This window comes from Caloenas nicobarica, chromosome 27 (genome assembly GCF_036013445.1).
Source record: "Caloenas nicobarica isolate bCalNic1 chromosome 27, bCalNic1.hap1, whole genome shotgun sequence".
NCBI classification, from domain to species: Eukaryota; Metazoa; Chordata; class Aves; order Columbiformes; family Columbidae; genus Caloenas; species Caloenas nicobarica.
This window is the reverse complement of record NC_088271.1, coordinates 1350088-1372565: the sequence shown is the minus strand read 5'-3', so window position 1 is coordinate 1372565 and position 22478 is coordinate 1350088. Positions and strand designations below refer to the sequence as shown.

The 22478-nt window shown below is 56.8% G+C and overlaps 2 protein-coding genes across 3 annotated transcripts; one reads left to right on the top strand and one right to left on the bottom strand.

The window, feature by feature from the left end:
* Positions 1-54: 54 nt before the first annotated feature.
* On the bottom strand, positions 55-7157 carry LOC135999270 (basic proline-rich protein-like). The gene is made up of 6 exons (XM_065652841.1): positions 7045-7157; positions 5299-5518; positions 3117-3381; positions 2274-2985; positions 1603-2197; positions 55-213 (listed from the first exon to the last, which is right to left on the bottom strand). The coding sequence occupies exons 1-6, from the start codon at positions 7155-7157 to the stop codon at positions 55-57; spliced, it is 2064 nt and encodes a 687-aa protein (XP_065508913.1).
* ZBTB7A (zinc finger and BTB domain containing 7A) lies at positions 1940-21550 on the top strand. Of its 2 annotated transcripts, none has more exons than XM_065652530.1 (3): positions 1940-2043; positions 15093-16297; positions 19779-21550. In XM_065652530.1, exons 2-3 carry the CDS (start codon positions 15108-15110, stop codon positions 20230-20232), a joined length of 1644 nt encoding a protein of 547 aa, XP_065508602.1. In that variant the 5' UTR covers positions 1940-2043; positions 15093-15107; the 3' UTR covers positions 20233-21550. The 2 variants fall into 2 exon arrangements, with proteins under 2 accessions (XP_065508602.1, XP_065508601.1); XM_065652529.1 differs by lacking the exon at positions 1940-2043 and adding an exon at positions 3761-3788.
* The last annotated feature ends 928 nt before the right edge of the window (positions 21551-22478 follow it).

Below are 22478 nucleotides of genomic sequence, written 5' to 3'. Positions count from 1 at the left end.
CTAAATCAGGCCCAAAATTGAAAAATAACTTTATTTTGCGGAGTTCTTGTGCTGTTAGCGATGCCGGGGCTCGGGGGGGGCGATGCCAGACGCCTGTCTTGGTGCTGTCCCCGCCGTGGGGTCCCTGATGTGACGGTCCCTTGGTGGCAGTTTGGGGGGGTCCGGGTTTTGCTTCTTGTGATGTTTCAGGGTCCCCCGGGGGTCTGGGCCGTCCTGCAGAGACCGGGATAAACTCGCTGCACCCATGGGAGGGGGCGGTGATACTGGCTGGGAATTTCAGTGCAGGTTTTGTGGGTGCAGGGAGGAAGGGGGGGGGTCTGGCCAGGGCTGGGGGAAGGGGAACCCCCAACCCTGCGCCTTTGTGGGACAAATTGGGGGTTTGGGGTCCTGCCTGCCCCCCCCGACATGAGTGCAGGTGCGTTTGGGGTGGCCCCAGGCTGGAGAGGGGTTTTGTGGGGGTGGGGGGGCCCCGCTGGGGCTTCATTGCTGGGCGGGGGGGCTCTGGGCGGGCCCCCGGCCGCGGCGGGGGAAAGCGAAAGCAGCTGCGGGCGCGTGGCACGGCCTGGCCCCGGGTGCAGCCGGGGGGGTCCCCACTGCACCCCCCCCGCCTTCCGCCCCCCACGTGGTGTTGGGGCTCAGGGCTCCCCCCGATCCCTGTTTACAGCCGAGTTTCCCCTGCCCTGCCTCAGTTTCCCCGCTTGTGGAGTGGGGTTAAGGATCCCAAACCTCCCTAGAAACCCTCTGCCCCCCCCAGGACTCCCAGCGGGCAGGGGGGCGGCGGGGATGTGGGGTGCGGGGGGGGTAGAGCCCTCGGTGCTGCTGTGAGCAGCTGAGTGGGGTTATTTAAGGAAAAAAAGGGGAGAACTGGGGAAATCCCGGGGGTGCCGACCTCCGGGGCCGGAGCAGAGGCCCCTGGGAGCCTCAGGGGGGCCATTGATCAATGCTTTTTGTTTTCTTCTGTTCTCTTCCTTTAATTAATTTTTTAAAAAATTATTATTAATTCAAAATCTTCCCTAAACCCTTGCCGGGCTGGGTGCCCCACGGCAGCCCGCGTTCCGTGCGGATAAACCTGGCGACCTGCAGGAAGCCGGCCTGGAGGAGCCGTTCACTCTGGAGCGTAATGATGGGGATCTATTGAGAGACTTGGTGCTCCGGTTGTGGGTGGGGGCCACCCTTGTTGTCCCCCACCTCGGGGCAGCCTGGAGGTGGTGGCTCCAGCTGGTTCGTCCTGTCCCCTGTCCCTGCCAGGCTGGCTCCCAGCTCACGCTGACCTTGGGCTGAGCTGCTCTGTGTCCCCTTCCCAGTGGGGGGGGTCAGGGGACAGTGGGGGGGATCCTGAGGGACACGGTGGGGGTGGCGAGAGGAGGGGTGACATGTGGGGCCGGAGGCACAGAGAGGTGACATATGGGGGGCTGGGGGGTGACACGGGTGGGTGTGGGGTCGTGCCCTGTGGGGTGACGTGTTGGGGTCAGGGGTGCGGGGAGGTGCCTTAGGGGGTGACATATGGTGGTGGGGAGGGGACATGGGTGGGTGAGAAGGTGGCACTTGGCGGGGGGGTGACACGGGAGGTGCCCTGTGGGGCGACAGGGGGGGGTGCCTTACGGGGGGAAATGTGTGTGGGGGGGACACGGGTGGGTCTGGGGGCGCGAGGGGGCGGCGCAGGGCGCGGGTGACCCGGGCCGCTGACACGGGTGACAGCGGCGCGTGGCGCGGCCCACGCGGGGCGAGGGGGCTCCTCGCGGCCCCCCCCGCGCTGCCCACGCGCGGGGCAGCGCGCTGCGGGGGGCGCCCCCCGCCCCCCCCCGGCCGGGCGGCTGCGCCCGAGGCGGCGGGTGCGGGGGGGCGGGCGGGGGGAGGGGGGGCGGCGCGCGGCCCCTTTAAGAGCGGGGCGGCCCCGGCCGGAGCAGGAAGGAGCCGCATACGGGCCTCGGCGAGCAGCTCCCGCGGGGCGGCCAGAGCCTGCTCCGCCCGCACGGCTCGGCCCGGCCCGGCTCGGCACGGCGCGGCCCGCTCCGCTCGCTCGGCCCGCTCGGCCCCCGCCCGGTACGGGGTGGGGGGGGCGCGGGGGGGGGGGCGGTGGTGGCGGGCGGGGGTCGGGCATGGGGGGGCGGGGAACGGAGGCCCGATCCCCCCGGGCCGGGGGCAGCGCCGGAGCTGAGCGGGGCGGGGGGAGCGGTGCGAGGGGGGTCGGGGGGGTCTGCGGGCCGGGGGGGTCCGGGTCGTGCCAGGGCAGCTGCCCCCCCCCGCCCCCGCTGCCCCCCCCGCCTGCATACGTTGTACTCGGCCGGGCCGGGCTGGGGGGGTCGCGGAGGGGGGGAAGGGCCCTGCGGGGCGGGGGGGGGGCGGGGGGGGCTCGGCGCGGGGGCTCCTGGGAGTTGCAGTCCGGCGGCCGCGCCGCCCCGCAGGTGCGAGGGAGCGCGCGGACTACGCCTCCCGGCGTGCCCGGCGTGCGCCGCGAGTGGGAGGCGTGTTGATGGGCAGCGGGCGGGGCCAATCGGGGCGCGCCCCTCCGCCCCGCGCGCCCGCCCGCCGTCGCCCGGCCCAATGGCGGGCGGCGCGCGGGGTGTGGGGTGGCCGGGGACAGGCGCGGCGGGGCCTGCGCTGCCTCCCCGGGCGGGCCCGCGCCCCCCGCCCGGCCCCGGCCCTCAGCCCCGGCCTGCCCTGCCCGACAGAGCCCGGGCGGCGGCCGCGGGGCCGGGACCTCGGCTGGGCGCCCCCCGCCCCCTCCCCCGCCCGGCCTCCATTGGCGGCGGCCCGCCCGGGGGAAGGGGTGGGGTCGTGGCGCCCCGCCAAGGCTCCCTGTGGGCCCCGCCGCCAGCGGCCCGCGGGGGGGCGGCCCGGCCCGGCGAGGAGGGGGGGGCCCGGCTGCTGGGTGGGGTCCCCTGGGGCGTGTGTCCTGCCAGCCCGGCCGCGGCGGGGCCGACCCGTGCGGGGGCGCCGGGCTGGGCCGCTCCGCGCGTCCCTTCCCCGCCGGGGCCCCCCCGCCTGTCCCCGAGCGCCCCAAGGTCGTCCCCCCGGGGGGGCCTGCCGGCTGTCCCTGCCTTCCTTCTGTGGGTTTGTTTTTATTTTTTGCTTTTGCCAACCCCTTCCTTATCTCCCCCCGGCCGGCTCCGCACCCACCCCCGTTGGCGGCGGGGGGGAGAGGGCGGCCGGGCAGCGGCGGTTCGCAGTGATAATCCCCCCCCGAGGGTTGGGGGGGCCCTGGGGCACAGGGCTGCCCTGGGAGATCCAGCAGGATAAGCCGCTCTCCCCGCCGCTGGAGCTGCGCAGCGGTGAGGGTGACGTGAGGGGCAGCATCCCTGGCTGACAGCGAAGGGGAGGCCTCTCCGTTCGGCCGGGGTTGTGACGTTTCCTCGTCTTCACCGTCTTCATCTCAAGGCCCTTGAGTTCGAGGCGGTGGGTCAGGGATTGAGTTTTCAGGTGCCCTGAGACAGAGCTGAAAGTTACCGCCGGCTCGCCCGGGAGCAGGAGGCAAAGTCACGGGCAGATCGCGGCGGTGCCCGTGGTCTGAGCGCGGAGGCGAGCTGGTCGCAAGGGCTTTGCTGCCGGAGTTGTTGCAGCAGCAGGTGAAAAGCCCTTGGTGGAGCGGGACTCCAGGCACCTGGGGCTTCCTCTCGCCAGAACTTTTAAATCCCGGTGTTTGTTGAAAACGACAGTTCCTGTTGTGGAACAGCAGCCGCTGTGAGCGCTGGTACCTTGGCTGGTTCCCCCATGGCCTCAGCTCCTCGAGACCCTCTTGCTCGCAGCGGGTTGAGCAGCAAAAGTTTCTCTCTGCTCGAGGACTCCTGGTAAGAGTGCGCTGCTGCTCTGAGGTCCAGATTAGCCGTGTCCCCGTGCTGTTAATTGTCTTGGCTATCGAAACCATAACTTATATAATAAGTGCTTTATAGACATGGGTAGAGAAGGCCTGGAAGAATTTACAACCTAATGAGGGCTGGAGTTGTGTGCAGTGTTGCAGCAGAGCTAAAAGGTCATCCCGTCACTTTAAAAAGTGTTGTTTGTTTTTTTGTTGTGATTTTTGTTTAGTTTGTTTGTTTATTTTTTAAGGAAATGTTTTATTTCTGAATGTTTCTCCCGGTCCTGGTTGGAAATTGCAGTATGTGGGCACTTCTGGAGGCTGATCAGGAAGAGACAGGGTGGTTTAATTCTGATGGTTTGCTGGAGATGTTGTATTCAAACAACTTAAAAAAAAAAAAAAGAGAGAGACAAACTGAGCAGTTTATTAGAGAGGAGCCATTCTTGTTTAATATTCATTCTGGCCCCTGTTTAGGCTTGTTCAGGGAAAGGAGGGAGTGAAGAGGCGCAACCCAAACATGGGTGAGATGGTGGGATTTTTCCACGGAACTTTAATTGCGTTAGTAACTCAGGGGAGGGTTTTGCAAGGCATGAGCTCTTAATAAATGTGGTGGTGAATGAAAGTAGTTCTTCATTTTCTGCTGGTCTGCAACTCTCCTTATGCCTTTGTATATATTTTTTAAGGTATTTTTTGGTCATATATGTATCTCGTTGCATTGTGGTAGCAGGTCCAATGATCTTTAGCCATACGTGGGCTTAACAAGGAGCTCTGCTTTGGAGAGGTGCTGAGTGGAATTAATTTGGCATGATGGATGTCGTGGGTTCGTCTTGCATTTTGTGACTTTTAATGCGGAATTGAAAATTACGGCTGTCTTCCTGGCATGAGAATCTGGATGCCGGCACGGGATGCAAATTGGGGAAGAAATTAATGCTCGTATCAGGGCGCTGCGATGGTTTGGTTGCGCTGCCCGTCTTACTCGAGACCTCGTTTGGTGGATAAATTGCTGCCCGAGCGCTGGGTTTTAACTCTGTAGAATCAGGTCTCCCACAGGTATCCAACCTAAAAATTTGGGGGGGGCCTGTGAAATTCCTGGTCTGCTTTTGAGACGGAGCCTAAATGCTTGAGAACTGTGGTTTAATCTTGATTAAAACTGACACTTGAGCGTTTTTTCCCAGTGTCAGGGTGCTGCGTTTATTGAAAGAGAGAACTGCTGTGGCAAACAATTAGAATCCTGCTTGTTATCTTGCGTAGTCAAAGCAATAAACAGTTTCTCTTAACTGCGCTCTCAACCAGCCTTAACCTCAAATTTGATGAGACTGGTTTCAATCTGTAATTAAAAAACCTTTTGAGGAGCAAAACTCAGGGAAAAGGAGAAAGCCGGGCAGTCTCTGGGATGAAGAGGCGCGTTTGTACCCAGTCCCGTGACCCTTTGATCCACACGGGCGCGTGTTTGTGTTCGGCGCTGCCTCCCGATGGCCGTGTCCACGTGTCTGTCCCGGTACCTGTGCCCGGCGCATCCCGCCGGTCCCGGAGGAGCTCGGGGGGACGTCAGAGCGGGAGCAAACGAGGTCAGATGAGCGTCGGGATCCTCTGCGTGTATCCAGGGACGATTGTTTTTCGCCCAGCTCCCCTGCCCGTATCGTCTTCCCCCTGTGCATAGTTTCAGTTTCCAAGCCGCTCCCCGGTGTCGTTGCCGGCTCCTGTAGCAGAGTCCAGACGCAACTTCAATGGAGCAAAAGTCGTGTTGTGCCTCAAATTGCGGTGGGGCTCCTTCCCCCCGGATGCCTGGCTGTCTGAGGGGTCTGTAAATCTTCCTGCACAACCTCGGGCAGCGGGTGGAAGGAAACTATAGGGATCAGCTTCTTCTCTTAACATGACAAGGTGCGAGAAACTGGAACCGGGTGCGAGCTGCCCCATGGCTGCAGGTGGGAGCCAAGGCCACGTCGGTGAGATGAGCCGCAGATCCCCTGGCAATCAGCAGATTTCTGACACCGTTGCTTTGCCGACCCCTTAAAAAATGCGTCGGGCCTGGTTGTCGGGAGCGGGATCTCCCTGACGACAGCCTCGCTATCTCAGATACTTTTCACCAATCTCTTCAGATCCGTGTGCTCTCCCGGGGCGCCGGGGCCGGGACAGGAACGCTCGCTGGGTGGTTTCTTCACCTGTGAAGGGTCAGCACCTTTGGGACTGTTTCCCTCCCGCTTTGCCCTCTTCAGTCCGTAAGGCCCGCCTGACCCGGGAAGCACCGCTGCCCTGCTTTTTGTCACAGCAGAGGATGCTCAGTGTCCCAGCGCCGTGTTTTAACTCCCTCTTGCCTGCTGTTAAACTGCAGTTGTGCTCCCTGTTTCCTTCCTGGTTCGTGCACCTACTTATTTCCTGCTGGCAAACTGGAAACCAGTAAGTAGATTTTTTTTTTTTTTTTTTTTTCCCCGTTGTTTGCTGGAGTGCCTACTCAATGCGGAGCTGGGCAAATGTCGAAGGTAGGCTTGTAGCTACAGGTCGCTGCTCTCTAGTTTCTTGGAACCTCTTGCCCCGACAGGCAGAGCACACGTGGTGCCGGTTCAGCTTTCCTGCCCCTCGCCCGTGCGCCAGGGAGGGAAGGACAGGAGCTTCACGGCCGGACGGCGTTGCCGGGGATGAAGCGTGTGGCATGCTCGCTCTCCAGATTCACTTTCGCGCGTCGCATGGAGTCGAGAACGGCGAGACGAGCTGTGTGTTTATCCCCAAACTAGGAATTACATAAGGGACTGCCCTGCCCGGTACGCTCTGCTTTGTCAGTAAACTCCAATCTTATTCTCTATTTCTTTTTTTTCCCCTCCTTCCTGGTGTGGAAAAGCCGACTGGTCTTCGAGGTGCTGTTCGAGGCAATTAGATAAATTCTAAAGCTCTGACATGGAAGGCTGGAGGCAGAGGGAGTGGAGAGGGGAACGTCAGGCTTGGCGGAGGCTGCGAAGGGGAACCCGCGACGTGGCTGCAGCGGGGAGAGGGACGGGGTGATTTTGGGGTTTGATTCGAGCTGGGCTGGAGAGACGGGCGTGCAGGGGGATGGCCGGGCGCCGTGGGAATGGGGGGTTTGGGATTTGAGCAGATCTTGTGGTTCTCTCAGTTTAGGAGATGAAGAGAAGCTGTGACAGGGTGGGGGGGACATGTTGTGAAGGGGCCTTTCTCAGCAAAAATGCCGGTGGTGACTTGGGGGTTTGCCTGGAGTGGGGAGCGCAGGGTCTGAGCTCTTGCTGTTCTGTGCTCACGCTTGGTCTCTGAGCAGGACGAGGATGAAAACAGGACCTGCAGAATCTCTCGTTTTCATCCAGCCTTGAGCGACTGGGATGCGCCGGTGGCCCCGCAGCCCCGGCTCGGCCATTGTGCTTTGCAGAGCGCTGGGTTAATTCTGGTGATGGCCTCGTATCTTTGTGACGAGTCTTCAATCGCTCCCTTTGGTGAAGGGGCCGTGTTGTCTTTTTGAAATACTGGCAGCTTATTTCTGCATGGACCTCAGTGCCTCCAGGCTTTTGGGGCTTTCGAGTTGAAAATAAAACCTTCCCTGTCCGTACACCATGCTCCTAGGCAAGGGTTGGTCCTTTAGCTGGGACAGAACACACAGTTTCATGTTTGTGGGGTTTTTTTCCCCCTTTGTTTGTAACTTCTGAGGCTTTCTAAAATATTTTGGGAGGACTAGGGGCTGGATAGCAAGGGCTTGGTATTCCGCAGGGTCTCCTGAAAACCCTGCCATGGGTTTGCAGGGAGGTGCTCCGCAGCTGAATGGCAACAGCGGAGCAATGTGGGAGCAAACCTGTCTGAGGGCCGCGGGTGTGTGGGCACATGGGCTCGGCTTTGGAAGGGTTTGTTTCGGCAGCAAAACAAGCAGCTTCCGTTAACGCAAGGCTGGCCCGTAGGCCGGGCCTGGCCGTTTTCGGCAGGCTGAGGGCTGCGGAGGCGACTCGTACCCAGCAAAGGTGGGTTTGCAGCAAGGTCTGAGGGTCGCTGGGCAGCTCAGTGGGTGGTGGCTCGTTTCTTCTCATTGCGGAGAAATTCCCGGTAGCTGGAAGCTGTTACCCTGCACGCAGACCTGGTGCCGTGGACTCGGAACCGTCACGTTGAGAAACTCCGAGGCAGAGCGATGGTGCCGGTGAGGAGGGGCTTGTAGCGCAAAATCGAACCCCTGCACGCACCGAAGTTCAAGGGACACGCGCTGGCCTTGGGTCCTGACTACACAGACTTGAACCAAAGTGCATTCCTGCTGGATTAAATATGGTCTCTGATGACAAAGGAGAAAATTGTCAAGGAGGTCTGGGTGGAGTAACCAGTTCAAGCTCACCTTGCAACATGAGAGGAGTTTTAGTACCTCCCGGTTCTCGCTGTCAGCACTGCAAAGGGCCACGTGTTGCTCGGCGCGAATGGTTTTGGGGGGTGGCAGGTTGGGCCTGCTTTTGGCTGTGCCGTGACAGATGCGGAGGAGCCCGCGGTGCTTGGCCGTGTGACAACGGGTGGGCACAGACCGCTGTGTCTGCCGGCTCCGAGCGAATTCTGGCTCTTACTGGTAGCTGGTGCTGCAGAGGAAACCAAACTTCCCCATGTGCTGTGACCTGGAAGGAAAACTCGTCCCAGTTCCAGACGTCAGGAGGGATCTGCAGTGACATTTGGTCGTCCCTCGTCTGTTTTCCTAGTCATAGAAGTTAGCTAAGAAAGATGGGGACAGACTTTTGAGCAGGACCTGATGCGATGGGGCAAGGAGTGATGGTTTCAAACTAAAGGAGGGAGATTCAGGCCGGACATGAGGAAGGAATTGTTGGCCCTGAGGGTGGTGAGAGCCTGGCCCAGGTCGGCCAGAGAGGTGGTGGCTGAACCATCCCTGGAGACATCCCAGGCCAGGCTGGACGGGGCTCTGAGCAACCTGAGCTGGTGCAGATGTCCCTGCTCATGGCAGGGGGGGCACTGGGGGGGCTGGGAAGGGCCCTGCAACACAAACAGTCCTGTGATCCTATGATGAAGCAACAGACCTTGTCCTGGGAGACGAAGAGTGCAACAAGCCCTTTTCTTCCAGGTGTGCTCTGCAGCAGTGTCCCTCATGATTTCCTCTAGCATGAAGAGGAATCCCAGACCTCGGTATCTCATTAGCAGCACCACGGAGTCCAGCTCCACCTGGGTCGTCATTATCTCCATCCTGGTTGCACCATCTCTTCTGCTATTTTACAACCTGCTGCTGCCAGCAGGATTCGGGGTCCCGGTTGCTCTTGCTCTGCCTTGGCACGAGTGGTTGATGTTCCAGCACTGAGGTGTCTTGGTGAAGTTCTCCTTGGCTCCTTCCCGCTGCTGACACTGTGCTAAGGGCTGCGAGGGGGCCAGCGTTGAATACTGAAAGGATTATAAATGGGTTGAGGTAGGAGGGAGATTGCTGAATTACTCCCAAAACCTGTTTGTCCAGGCGATGTGTCACCGCGATGAGAGGCTTGGTGGTCATCATCCCTCCGTACCCCAGTCCAATACCCGAGCTGAAACGCTGGGGTAACGTGGGCTTGAGACTTCTTCAGCCCAATTCTTCAGCGAGGCCCTTCCAGCCCCATTTAGATGCTCTGCCAAATACATCAGACCTGCGCAGGGTGCAGCCGTTCCCGAGCGGGGACATTGTCCTTGTCCCCCGGCTCTGCACATCCAGCCCCAGGAGAAGAAAGGAGAGGACCCCGGCAAAACCAACACTTGGCACCGCTCCTGCCTCAGAGGTGCTTTGCTGTGGGAGGGGATTATTATTATTATTTTATTGATACGCAGGAAAATCGAGGTTCTTTATTACTTGTGGTCATGCAGGTTCCCATGATGCTCATTGAGGGTCTGGGAGCTGTTCGATTCCAGCGCTCTGTCCAGAATTCGATGGGAGCAATTACCAGATATTCTTCCTCCCGGCGTTCCCTTGGCAGCGGTAGCAGGATGTGGGATTCTCCTTTCCTGCCTGAATTTCTTTGCCGCTCGATCGTCGTGCGTCCTGCCCCAGAGATGCTTGTTTCTGTGGTGTTGGGGGTATTTCTTCCCTGTCGATAAATGGCTCGTAAAGCGCTTTGGCTCTTCGAAGATGCTGGAGGATCGGCGGTTGATGGATCTGCAGGTTTTTGGGTAGATTTCCTTGTACTTTGGGCCGCTGCTGGGTATGAAACAGTCCTAGAACAAGGGTTGGCTCATTGCTGGAGCTTCCTACGCTGCCTGGGCTTATATTTCTAGACAGTAGGGAGAGGCAAACCTCCCCGGCAGGTCAGACCTGGCCGCGGCGAGCGCAGCCCCGCTGTTTTGCTTACCTGACAGTGGTGCGAGTTCATCGGGTTGGACTGAAACGAGGGGCGGTTGCTGTGATGGAAGAGCTGGGGCTGCCTTGCTGGATATCGAAGCATCTCTGTTGTTTTTTCGCTTCACGTTAAATTCCAGATACTGAAGCAGGATGCTTGGAAAGTTCCGATCTTTGGAAGGATGAGAATAACCCTTTGGGAGCCGACCGAATCCCTGTGATGTGGTCGGTCTGGTTCCTTAGATGACCCTTCATGTCGTGAATCCAGTGATCAGAGCTGCGGTAACAGAGCCCCAGCATTGAGAGCCGGGGATAAGACACTTCGCAGAGCCGGTGCCCTCAGCTGGGGATGTGTCAGGGGCTGGAGGGGGTTTTTTTGGCAGAAAACAGAGCCATATTGTCCAGAAAGAGGCCACAGATACTTGCAGGGTGCTCCTTCTGCTCTGATCTCTTCACTTCAATAGCTGCATGATCTTGGTCATGCCGTATGTGTCCTCTGGTGTTTTACCGCAGATGCCGTGTCCAGTCAAGATATAAGAAGGCTTGAATTCACTCTTTTTTTGCCGCTGATGGCTCAATTACCTGCTAAACACAAAAGATTTATCCCTGTCGCGCTACAAAAAATTCAGGTTTATTTAAAAAAAAAAAAGCGTGCTTTTATCTTAATTGTTTTCATGCAGTGCAGTTTGCTCCTCTTGATGTGCGGGGTCTTTCTCTCAAGGACGTGTGTCCGTTTTGCAGGTCCACGTAATTCCGATAGTTTGGCACTAAACTGCCAACAGCGCGTTCCTGTTAGGGAGGAGTTGAGTTCGAATAGCACCGTAGATTGGTTGAAATAGCGAATTTTTTTATTTTTATTATTTTTTTTTTAATTACTTTTTCCCAAGCAGGCAAAACACTTTCCTTCATTTCCTCCTGCCCACCATCTTCCCACCTTGCTGCGTGCGAGGTGTGTTTCCCGAGGCCTCCGCATAGTTTCGGGTGGATCCCGGGCAGAGCCAGACCTGCCGGGGCCTGTCCCCGCGGCGGCGCGGAGCTGCGCGTTGTCTCGGGGGATGCGGCCGTGCAGATGCGTCCCCGCAGCTGGAAGAAGGAAAGGGGGCGACCGGCACCATCGCTCCCGAAATATAAAGAGACAAGGACTTGTTTTGTGTGACCTGTAATTGGGGTGAGCTATTCATAGGGAGAAAAAAAACCACTCATTTTTTTTCGGTGGTGAGCGAGGGCTGCAATAATGTTTGGGCTTTGGGTAAGCAAAGCACTGACTCTTTTTTTTTTTTTTTAATATAACAACATTATTTTAATAATTCTTTTCTAGCACACAGCAGCGCTGCTGCAAAGTCTGCCCTGGTGCCGTCGTATGTGCATTTATTTCCTCGAAGAAATGAGGCAGAGCAACTTTTCATCCTCATTCCTTGGGTACCTCCACCTGCAAGAGGCCAAATAACCACGTGCCGTAGCCCGAAACGCGGTTGTTCCCAGGAAACCTCGTTTCGTGGATTGTAGCAGTGCCCTAAAGCCATTTTGCCTAGTGCTGGCTGGAAAAGGCGATAATTTGCTTTTTCTCCCCGAAGCGGATGCGTGATGTTGCTCAGGCTTCTCATGGGTGCTGCCGGAGCGGGAGGGAGAGCCCGGCCTTTGTCAGGAGATTTGGGATCTTTTCCAGATGAAAAGCACATTGAAAACATTCCCTGTGAGCAGCTAACCAGGTGTGACTGAGTTTTTCCACCTGATACCTGTATAATTCCGAGCCCTCCCAAGCTGCTCAGGTTCCTCTGTTTGCCCAGCGAAATTTTAAAGCAATGCAAAGAAGCAAAAGAAGAAAACGCCAAACACTGAGGTTAGGTGGAAAACTAGTAATTAAGCGGTGTTTTGTCAGCACTTTTGGTTGCGGTCCCATCTTAATGTGGTCGTCTCATTTGAATTTAAATATCCAATTCCAGCACTCCCGTAGGAAGGCGATGGGGCGACGTCCCGCCGGACGGGAGGGGAGCGAAGTGCAAGCTCAGGGCTTTCGGTTATTCACTTAACGCTCTGTTCTTCTGCTCTTTTTGCAGTTCGCCTCGTAGGTCTGAAAGGAGCGGGTTGATAACTTGAGCTTAAGAAAATAACCTTTTAGTTCTGAGGAGCAGCGTCAAACTGCGGTCGCCCTCGGTGCAAAACCAGTTGGATGTGGAACGGCCGGGGTTGCTGCGAGCAACATCTCAGGGAGGTGGCACGTGTGTTTAGCAGCACTTACACCAAAAAAAAGGTCATTTTTTTCCTGCGTGGAATTGGGCTGGTTTTGTGTGGAACTGACCTGGGGAGCCGGGGAAAGCCAAAGCTCAGTTGCGTTTGTATTTTGGAAATGCAGAGCGGAGTGAACCGAGCAGTTAGGGATGTGTGCGGTGTTCCGCCAGGTTTGTAAATAAATTTGAGAGCTCTGCTGTTGTTGCAAACTCTCTCTTTCAGATGGGCCGTATTTTAAGTTGACAGTGCCCCCTCCGTTACATTGTGAGACTGATTTCCTCACCTCTCGAACGCAGGCGCTTTGGGGTGAAATGTGGCGTTTTGCAGCCCCGCCGAGACGCGCAGTCTGGGACCAGAAGCGTAAAACGCCGTTTGGGGAGTGCGGGGAGAGAAAAGAGCTGCCAGGGCTATTTAGGTCAGTGGCCGAAGCTCCCCCTTGGTGGCCCGTTCAGACCTTGTCCTTGCCAGGGAGGGGACTCGCTGGCCAGTGGCTTTTGTCACTTGTCACCTGGCCGGCAGGAGCTCCTTTCCGAGCGGATTTCGCCCAACCCACCCACACGGCGTCGTGTGTCCTGCTGGGTTTGTTTGCTTTTTTTCTTTTTCAAACCTGTAAAGCTGGAACCAAAGCTTACCAACACCAGCTCTGCGCAGGTTTAACACCCCAGCCATTCAGCCCCCCGAAAAGCAAACAGGGTGTGATTTTTTTTTTTTTTTTTTAAGCGCTGGGTGGCCGCGCTCGGGGAAGGAGCCCGGTGGGCTGTGGGGGGGACCCGGGGGGCAGCCCCTTGACGTTCTCGGCCACCGCGGCCCGGGGACACAAAGGCCGTGTTGTGCGAGGAGAATGAGCCGCGGAGTTGTACGACTTCCCATGCCAGCCCCGGGCGGTCTCATGACCCCGCAGCCGTTCCCACACTGTCCGGCCGATTGTCCCGGCCCCCCCGGCCTGGGCGGGGGGGACTCGCCCCCCCAGGTCCCCGACACAGCCCGGTTGTGTGGGTGACAGAGCTTGGCTGCCCAGAAGATTTCAAAATGCTTCACGCAGCTCAAATTCCCTTTGGAGGCAGGGGACGCTTCCTAAAATGTATAATTTCGGCGCGGGGAAAGGCTTTAATGTCATTTGCGGGGCTGGAAGGTGTTGGGGGTGACCAGACATATCAAACCTGGTTTTTTTGGGAAGGGATGTGCTGTGGTAGCTCAAATTTGGGGGGGTTTTGGGGCCGCCCTGGTAGGAATGGGGCAAGTGCTGTGGCAGCGAAGGCCACCCCGGTTGTAGCCCCACGGTTGGGGGGTCCCTGGACCCCCCATGGATGCAGAGATGCGGGGACCTTGCCCAAGGACACCTGGACCCGGCTTTCCTGCTCCCCGGGCTGCGCTCAGCCACCAAACAGCCTTTTCCTCCCCTTTTATTTAAAAAACCTGTGAAATAAAGGGTTTGAATCCCACTCCTGCCGCTGCAGGGTTGGTGCCCGAGGGTCCGGAGGAGCAGCCCGGCTTTGGGCTCGGCCTTCGTGTGGGACCTGCCCGGCTCCTGGTCCTTCCCTCCCACCACATTTACGTGGTGAGCTTAATGCTGTTTTATACTTTACTGGTGTTTAATATCGAGGGCTTTGCTTCAGTTTGGCGTTTCACCAGCTCAGAACTACCTTCTCCTGTGTTTTCTTTGGATAAAAAGGTGCAGAGATTCCTTTTTTTTTCCCCCCGTTGGATTAATAAATTTTTTTAAAAATCAGAAAATACGGAGAACTCCAGATAAACCTGGTGGCAGGCCCAGCGTGGGGAGGTGTGCGCTGGGAAGCGAGCGTTGTTTTGCAAGCTGGTTGCGAGCTGCCCGTGCCGGAACGCGGGGCCGGGAGCCGTTTCCTGTGTAATTACGCGTGTGCTGGATGCGCTCCTGACTCACCGTGTCCCCCCCGCCTGGGCCACGCCACTTCCTGCTGGGCCTCAGTTTCCCCACCTGTGAACTGGGGACTTTGCTACTTAGGCTTGTGCCAAGGTATTTTTATGAATCAAATTATTTGCGTGTGGATGTACCGTGGGTTGTGTTGGCCCCGCAGATCCTCATACTTGGGGTGGGGGGAGGAATATATTGATCTATAGGCAGACAGCATCTCTGTGGCAAGGAGTAGAGGGCTTTGCTGCTTGAGACAGAGAGGAGGGAGCCGTTATCCCCAGTTTTGGGGATCAGAAGGCCGGGTCTGGGGGAACTGGGGAGGCCGGGTGGGTGTTTGGCCCTGGTGCCCCCTCCCAGCAAACGGGCTCTGTTCTGAGCAGCTCGCTTCGCTCCGGCTTTTTCAGCCTTTGAAGAGAGGGTGTTTTTAAAGTCAAGCGGACCCGTTTCTGCCATGTAGCACATCAGGAGTGATGCGGAGTGAGTGGTGGCACTGGGATGCGCTTGCAGGGGTGGACTGGGATCCACTGGTGAGACTCAAGCCAGGCCCACCTGCCAGCGTGGTCCAGGTGCTGTCTGGCTCTGTTAAGCCCAGTCCTTGCCAAGGCTTGCGAGCCCTGGCCCAGCTCCGCGCTAATTCAGCTCTTCTTCCCAAGCACCTGGGCTGCGTTTCTCCTCTTCCTTCCCCAGTAAAGGTAAGACGGGAATGTCCTCGCCTGCTGACGGGGACACCAGGCAGGACTGTGGGCTCTGTGGTGACGTGGAGAGGACTCAGGAGCTGATCGCTGGCGCTTGCAGCACCGTGGCCGGTACCCGCTCCGCGGTGGGAAGTTTGCCCGTGCGATGCGACGCCTCCGAGCAGACGAAGCCTCCGTGACTCACCGCGCTTTTCTCTTCTTCTCTCGTAGCCTTTTGCGTCGAAGATGGCGGGTGGCGTGGACGGCCCCATAGGGATCCCCTTCCCCGACCACAGCAGCGACATCCTCAGCAGTTTGAATGAGCAGAGAAACAACGGGCTGTTGTGCGATGTGGTCATCTTGGTGGAAGGCCAGGAGTTCCCCACCCACCGCTCCGTCCTGGCCGCCTGCAGCCAGTACTTCAAGAAGCTCTTCACCTCAGGGTTAGTGGTGGACCAGCAAAACGTGTATGAGATAGACTTTGTGAGTGCGGACGCCTTGTCGGCTCTGCTGGAGTTCGCTTACACCGCGACCCTGACCGTCAGCACTTCGAACGTCAACGACATCCTCAACGCCGCCACACTGCTGGAGATCCCGGCGGTGCGGGATGTTTGCACGGATCTCCTGGACAGGAAGATTCTGGCCAAAAATGACCAGATGGATACAGTAGATCAAATTGATCAAAGGAACCATCTCAGAGCAAAAGAGTACCTGGAGTTCTTCCAGAGCAACCCTGTCAATGGCCACCAAGGCAGCTTCCCGTGGACCAACCCAGAGTTGAGAGACCTTCAGAGACTGAACTTCCGAGGCCCGGAGGAGGAGGAAGAGCCGGACTGCAATGGCGTAGAGTTCTACTCGCAAGCCCCAACAAGCGAAAGACCAAAGGCCAATGACTGTGATCCTGACAGCAACCAAGGCATGTGGCTGGACAGAGAGGAGGAGGAGGCGACTCCTGGCTCCTTGTTTTCACCCTCTCAGAACGGACATTACAGCGCCCGTAACTTGCCCACACCGGGAGAAGAGGAGGGGACCCCGGGGGGGTCTCTAGACCAGCAAGAAGCTGGTGACTCCCCCAGTTTCGTTCCTGCTGGAGCGGAGACGGAGGATGACGCGAGGGAGGTGGATGGCTTGGCCGCGAGCGCCTTGCTGCAGCAAATGATGAATTCCGTGGGGAGACAACAGCTCGGGGAGGACGACCGAAAGGACGACGATGGGGTCATGGATTATTACTTGAAATATTTCGGTAGTTCGAATGAGAGTGACACCTATCCGTCCTGGTCCCAGAAAGTGGAGAAGAAGATCAGGGCAAAAGCATTCCAGAAGTGCCCCATCTGCGAGAAGGTGATCCAGGGGGCCGGCAAGCTGCCGCGCCACATCCGCACCCACACCGGGGAGAAGCCCTACGAGTGCAATATCTGCCAAGTCCGATTCACCAGGTAAGGAGCGGGCGGATGCCGGAGGAGAGCGGATCGTCACACAAAACCAGCTCTTGGCTTTCCCCAGGGGCTGGTCTTGTGCGATTTTATCTCGCCTGCTCAACTAATTTCCATCTTAACAGGCGAGTTGGATGTGAAGGCCAGAGTTTTCCAGAGAGATGAGCAATTTGGGGGTCTGACCCTTGAGATACCTCAAGGGGACTGTCTCGATATCCAGTGCCACACTGTCCTGGTGTCCTGAATTGCTGAGCTCTGCTGGAAGCCTGGCCAGACCTGGGCTTCTGTGGAGGCCAAATAACGTGGTTGATGAACCAGAGCTGCAGCTCTTGGTATTTCCATCGTGGCCGAGGAGCTTGAGGTTGAGGCGAGTGTTGGAGAGTCGTTTAGAAACGGCTCCGTGGAGCGACTGAAGTGGCTGGAGTTGGGTTGGGAAGAGGCCGAACCCCACATCGCTCGTGTCCTCTCTCGGTGACCCGTGACGGGCTGAGCGATAGGCACCCCGAAAAACACACAAACCCCGGTCGGTGCCTCAGTTCGGCTCCCTGGGGGCGTTCGCCTCGCCGCTGTTTCTAATCAGGGTTCCTCCGCTCCTTCCCTGCACTGAAGAAAGGGGATATTGTTTGGATTCCTCCGGTTCACTCTGGTCCACGTGTCCCTGCGCCGCCTCCTCTTGCTGGGCTCTGCGGCTGCGATGGCCCAGCCGGGGTGGGGGTCCCAGCCTGGCCCCCCTGGCCCTGCCAAGGGGCTGCGTGGGCTGCTCGGCAGGGGAACCAGCCTGCCCGCTCCCTGCCCGCTCCCTGCCCGCTCCCTGCCCGCTCCCTGCCCGCTCCCTGCCCGCCAAAATACTCCCAGCTTTGTGAATTCTGACCGCTGTGCTTCCCCGGAGCCTCTTCTCCCGTGGGGGGTTCCCCGGGGTGCTCCCCGCTGCGGACGTGGCAGGTGGGGCTGGGACACGGGCAGGCAGCCCCGTCCTGCCCCCCGTCCCCACCCAGCCCCACGCTGGCGAGGAGGAATGCAGATAAAGGCAGGGGCAGGATGCCAGCCCTGCCCCGCTCCCCGCACCCAGCCCTGCCCTGCGCTCACCCCACCCCGTGCAATCCGCCCGCTGCACCCGAGCGGTCCAAGGTCCTCGCGTGGTTGGAGCCGGAGGATGCGGAAACGGGCCCTGGTAGCCATGGTGGCAGCGCCACCTCATCGCTTCTCCATCTCGGTGGGTTTCGGATGGGGCTCTGCTCTCTGGCACTGCAGAGAACGGGGTGGAAGCTCCGTCCTTATCCCAGCCCCTATAAACAAGGCTGTTCCGTAACACACCAGGGCCCTGCTATTTTCCAGCCAAAAGACATCCCCCTTCTTCCTGCCCGCAGTGTTTGGGCGCAGAGGAGCCATGCTTGGCCTTGCTGTGCCCCGTGGCACATCTCGCCCCACAGCTGCGGCCCTAAAATCTCCCTCGAGGCTGCTGCCCAAAATCCCTGCTGGTTTCCAGCTCCCTGTGTCCTGGTCCCAGGGGTGTCCTGGTCCGGGGGGGCCCCGGCCCCGTTCCCCTCCAGCTCCCGGCCCATGTCTCATCTGCCCCGGGTTGTTTTCGGTGGGGGTGTCGATGAGTTGTTCATTTCTGCTCCCCCATCCCCTGGGCTGTGCTCAGAGCCTTATCTCAGAGGCCCCCAATTTAAAATAGGTGCCAACCTGACCAAGCACTCCATTATCCCTGTTTTCCTCCCAATTTTATTATTCTTTTGCATTCCTTCTCCATTCTCTCCTTCCCCATCCTCATCCCGTGGGGTGACAGTGCATTTCTTGAAAATAAATTAAAACTGCCGTGTATCGCATTAGGCTGGGGATGGGGATTCTATTGGACACACAGTCCCTGCTCTCGGAGGAGGTTTTGGGGTAAGGGCTGTTTTGCAGGGGTGTTTCTGTGCCACCCCCGTGCCGGGTGGGGACCGGAGCCCATCAGTTAATGTCCATTTTTTGCTCACTTTGCTTCCTGGTTCCTCTGTGCTCGCAGGGGGAGGAGCACTGGTGATGTCCTAATGATCTTTTGAAAGAAAGGCAGAGTGATTTTTTTAAAAAATAAAAATTAGAAATATTTATAATGTTTTCTAAATTATAATAATTTATTTTTTAAAGGCTGTTTTGATGTGCTGCTGCGTACCACGTTTTAAGCAAGACCCACTGTCCCAGCCCCTTTGGGAGCTGCGTTAAAATGAGAAGTGAACACGTCCTTGGTGTTCTGAACCTTGAAGGCTTGGGACATTTTGGGCCCTTGCGCTGACAGAATTCCCCCCTTTGGAGGGTACTGGTTCAGGAGCTGCCTTTTCTGTATGGGATTGCGGAGCGGGATGGGGCCGGATCCCCTTGTCCCCACCACGTGCTTCGGGCCTGGGGTTTTTTCCTCCAGGAAGCAGCGAGACGTTGCGGCTCACGTGGCCTTGTTGGCCCCTGGCCCGGCTGCCGCGACTGCCCTTCCCTGGCTCCGGCGAGCACGGCAGCATCGGCCCCGACCGGCCCGGGCAGCGCTCGACCCCCTGCCCGCGCTCAGCCCCACACTGGGCGATGCTCAGCATTGTGCTGGGTGATGTTCAGTCCCATTCTGGGCGATGCTCAGCCCTGTACCGGTGCTCAGCGCTTTACCGGGTGATGCTCAGTGCCGTACTGGGTGATGTTCCGCCTCATACTGAGTGATTCTCAACCCTGTGCCCAATGCTCAGTGCTGTACTGGGTGATTCTTGACCCTGTATTTGTACTCAGCCCTGCAGTGGTTCAGCCTTGTGCTGGATGATGTTTGACCCTGTACTGATGCTCAGCTTTGTTCTGGGTGATGTTTGACCCCATATCAGTTGATGTTTGACCCTGTTGTGGTGCTCAGCCTCATACCAGGTGATGCTCAGCCCTGGGCCGATGCTCAGCTTCATCCTGGGTGATGCTTGACCTTGTGCTGATGCTCAGCCTCATACCAGGTGATGTTTCACCCTGCACTGCTGCTCAGTCTGGGTGATGTTTGACCCCATACTGAGCCATGTTTGACCCCTTACTGATGCTCAGCCCTGTACTGGGTGATGTTTGACCACATACTGGGTGATGTTTCACCCCATACCAATGCTCAGCCTCATACGAGGTGATGCTCAGCCCTGTACCAGATGATGTTTGACCCCGTACGGATGCTCAGCCCCGTACCTGGTGACGTTTGACCCCGTACGGATGCTCAGCCCCGTACCAGGTGACATTTGACCCCGTACAGATGCTCGGCCCCGTACCTGGTGACGTTTGACCCCGTACGGATGCTCAGCCCCGTACCTGGTGACGTTTGACCCCGTACGGATGCTCAGCCCCGTACCAGGTGACGTTTGACCCCGTACGGATGCTCGGCCCTGTACCGACCAACACTCAGCCCCGCACTGGTCCATCCTCGCCCCCATCCCGTGCCCAGGACCGAAAGCAGACCCCCCCAGCGTGACTGTCCCCGTGTCCCCTCTCTCGGCAGGCAGGACAAGCTGAAGGTGCACATGCGGAAGCACACCGGGGAGAAGCCGTACCTGTGCCAGCAGTGCGGCGCCGCCTTCGCCCACAACTACGACTTGAAGAACCACATGCGCGTCCACACCGGCCTGCGGCCCTACCAGTGCGACAGCTGCTTCAAGACTTTCGTCCGCTCCGACCACTTGCACAGGCACCTTAAAAAAGATGGATGCAACGGGATTCCGTCGCGGAGGGGCCGAAAACCCCGGGTGAGAGATGCCGGGGGTTTGCCCAGCACCCCGACGGGGAGCGCCGAGGATGGAAGTTTTCAAGCCGGGGGGGAGAGTCAAGAATCAGAGGACACCCCGCAGCGGAACGGCGAGGAGCAGCAGCACTTTGAGGAGAATTCAAATAATGAAGAGTCAGGATTGAATCTAGCAGGAGGGTCGGCTGAGGGTAACACGCAAGGACTCTCCTAAACCAAAAAAAAACAACAACAAAAAAAGTGTCACAAAATCTAGTTAGTACTTTTCCTCCGATTTTTCTCTTTAAAGATGTTTCTCTCCCTTTTTAAAAAAAAAAGAAAAAAAAAAAAGAAAAAAAAGAATATATATATATATAATGTTTCCAATCTTCCCATGGTAAGCAGGGCTCCCCCAGGATCCCTCAGTAGCCAAGGACCTTTTCTCGGAAAGGTGGATGCTTGGAAGCGCGGGGTGGGGACGGAAAGTGGCTCTGTCGCATGGAAAAGAGCTTCCATGTAAATCCAAAGCTTTATTTTGTGTCCAAACACACGTTAAAAAAAATATTTCAGAGAGAGATCTATTTAAGGAAAAAAAAAAAGGAAAAAAATAGAAAAAAAAAAAGTGGTAGGAGTGGAAGGGCTGTTTGGGGGCGGGCGGTACACGGTGCCTGGGGGAGCGCGGCAGCCCCCGATGCTTTGTGGGAAGGTATCTTTTTTTTTTGGGGAAAAATCTCTATTTTGGGGAAGGCGAAGCTCCAGCGGCCGCAGCCGCGTCCCGGGGCGGAGGCGGCTCCTGCCAGGGAGATTTGGGGTCGGTTTGGGGGGGTCGGGGGGTGAGTCCTTCCCAGCAGCCCCGGCACGAGGCCGAAAGTGCCAGAGAGGAGCCGGCGGCAGAGGCTTGGGGTGGAAAATTGCCGAAAATTGCCTAAAAAACAAACGAAAAATCATGCGAGCGGACAAGCAGCGTTTTGCAGGGTCGCTGTTGGCAGCGGGCGTCGGGCACCCCGGCTGGGGACACCCCCATTTGGGGACACCCCCGCCAGGGGTCCATCTGTCCCCGCGTCCATCTGATCTGTGTGTCCGTCCCGGGAATTCGGGGCTGGGGGGGGGACACGCAAACCTCCCACCCCCCCGCTTTGTATTTTAGGCACTGGGTTCCCGCCCGCCCCGAAAAAGCGCCTAAAAAATGGCAAATTCCTTTGAAAAAAGGTTATTTGAGGACTCCCTTAAAGGGCCAGGAGGCCTTTTTGGGGGGGAGGCCCCAGCCCCCCCAGCCCCATTCCCCAAAAATATATATATATATATATATAGATGCTCTATGGCTCTAGAGGCGGGTATATAAGAGGATAAGAAAAGGCACCTTTCAGCTGGTCACCTGTTTTCTAAATGCACATTTTTAAATTTAAAAAAAAAAAAAAAAAGGAGATTTTAAGCCCTTTTATTTTAAAAGCACTTTTTAGATTCTCTTCTTTTTTTTTTTAAATTTTATTTTGTTTTTCCTTTTGGTGTTTTTACTTTCAAAGCAAGAGCAGGTTTGGCCGAATGTATTTTGGAGAGGGAGTGAGAGGGGAGTGTGTGTGGGGGGCGGGGGGAGAGACGGATGTTTTATTTAATGCAGAAAAAGCAATAAAAAAATTAAAAAAAATACATATGATAAAAAAAAAAATAAAAAAAAAAAACCACAAAGAAGTCTTAGCACTTTGCGATGGAACGGGTACTTTGAGATCACTTTATCTTAATTTAAAAAGCAAAAGCAAAACATGTTTACAAGTCGAAACCAACTTCTACCGAAAAAAAAAAAAGAAATATTATTAAAAAAAAAAAAAATCCTAAATTTATTTTTGTAAGAAAAATGTGTATATATATATATATATTTAAAAAAAAAAAAGAAAAAGGAAAAAAAAAAAAAAGGCAGAATCCAAGTTGTATTTCATGGAGTAATAAAGGTGTCGATGGGAGGAACGATGCTAATTAATGCTGATTAATGCTAATTAGGTTCTGTGACATGTCCTGACACCAAACCCTTGGGGTCGTTGCACTTCACCAATTAACAACAAAAAAAAAATTAAAAAAAAAACCCAAACCCCAAACACAGAAGCTTGAATTTTGGGCCGGAATCCCGGGGCTTTGGGTTGGTGTTTGCCTTTCTCCTCGCACCCTTTCTTCTGACTGTTGTTATTACGATGATGAAGTTTTGGGCCGGTTTTGCGCCAGCGCGAGTCCAGCCGTCGCCCCCCGGCAGGCGAATTGGGACCTGGGTGGCGAATTCTCCCGGGGGGACCCGCGTTGAGCCCCGAGCGCGCCCGGCGCTGGCCCCTCTGGCATATGCAAAACAACAACAAAAAAGCCAAAAAAAAAATCAAAATTAAGCGTGGATTTGTAAATAGACACTTATCGAGGTTCTTTATTGTAATCGGAGTTGTGGTATCTTTTTTTTTTTCCTAGTTTGTGTTTATTTTGATTCTTGATTTTTTCCGCCCC

Coding starts and splice junctions, on each gene's coding strand:
- ZBTB7A (XM_065652530.1), top strand. CDS start 15,108: ATGGCGGGTGGCGTGGACGGCCCCATAGGGATCCCCTTCCCCGACCAC. Junction 16,298..19,778: donor TGCCAAGTCCGATTCACCAG/GTAAGGAGCGGG, acceptor CTCTCTCGGCAG/GCAGGACAAGCTGAAGGTGC.
- LOC135999270 (XM_065652841.1), bottom strand. CDS start 7,157: ATGGCCGAGCCGGGGCTGCGGGGCCACCGGCGCATCCCAGTCGCTCAA. Junction 3,382..5,298: donor GCGGGATGCGCCGGGCACAG/GTACCGGGACAG, acceptor CTCGAACTCAAG/GGCCTTGAGATGAAGACGGT. Junction 2,198..2,273: donor CCGGCCCGGCCGAGTACAAC/GTATGCAGGCGG, acceptor CCCGGCCCGCAG/ACCCCCCCGACCCCCCTCGC.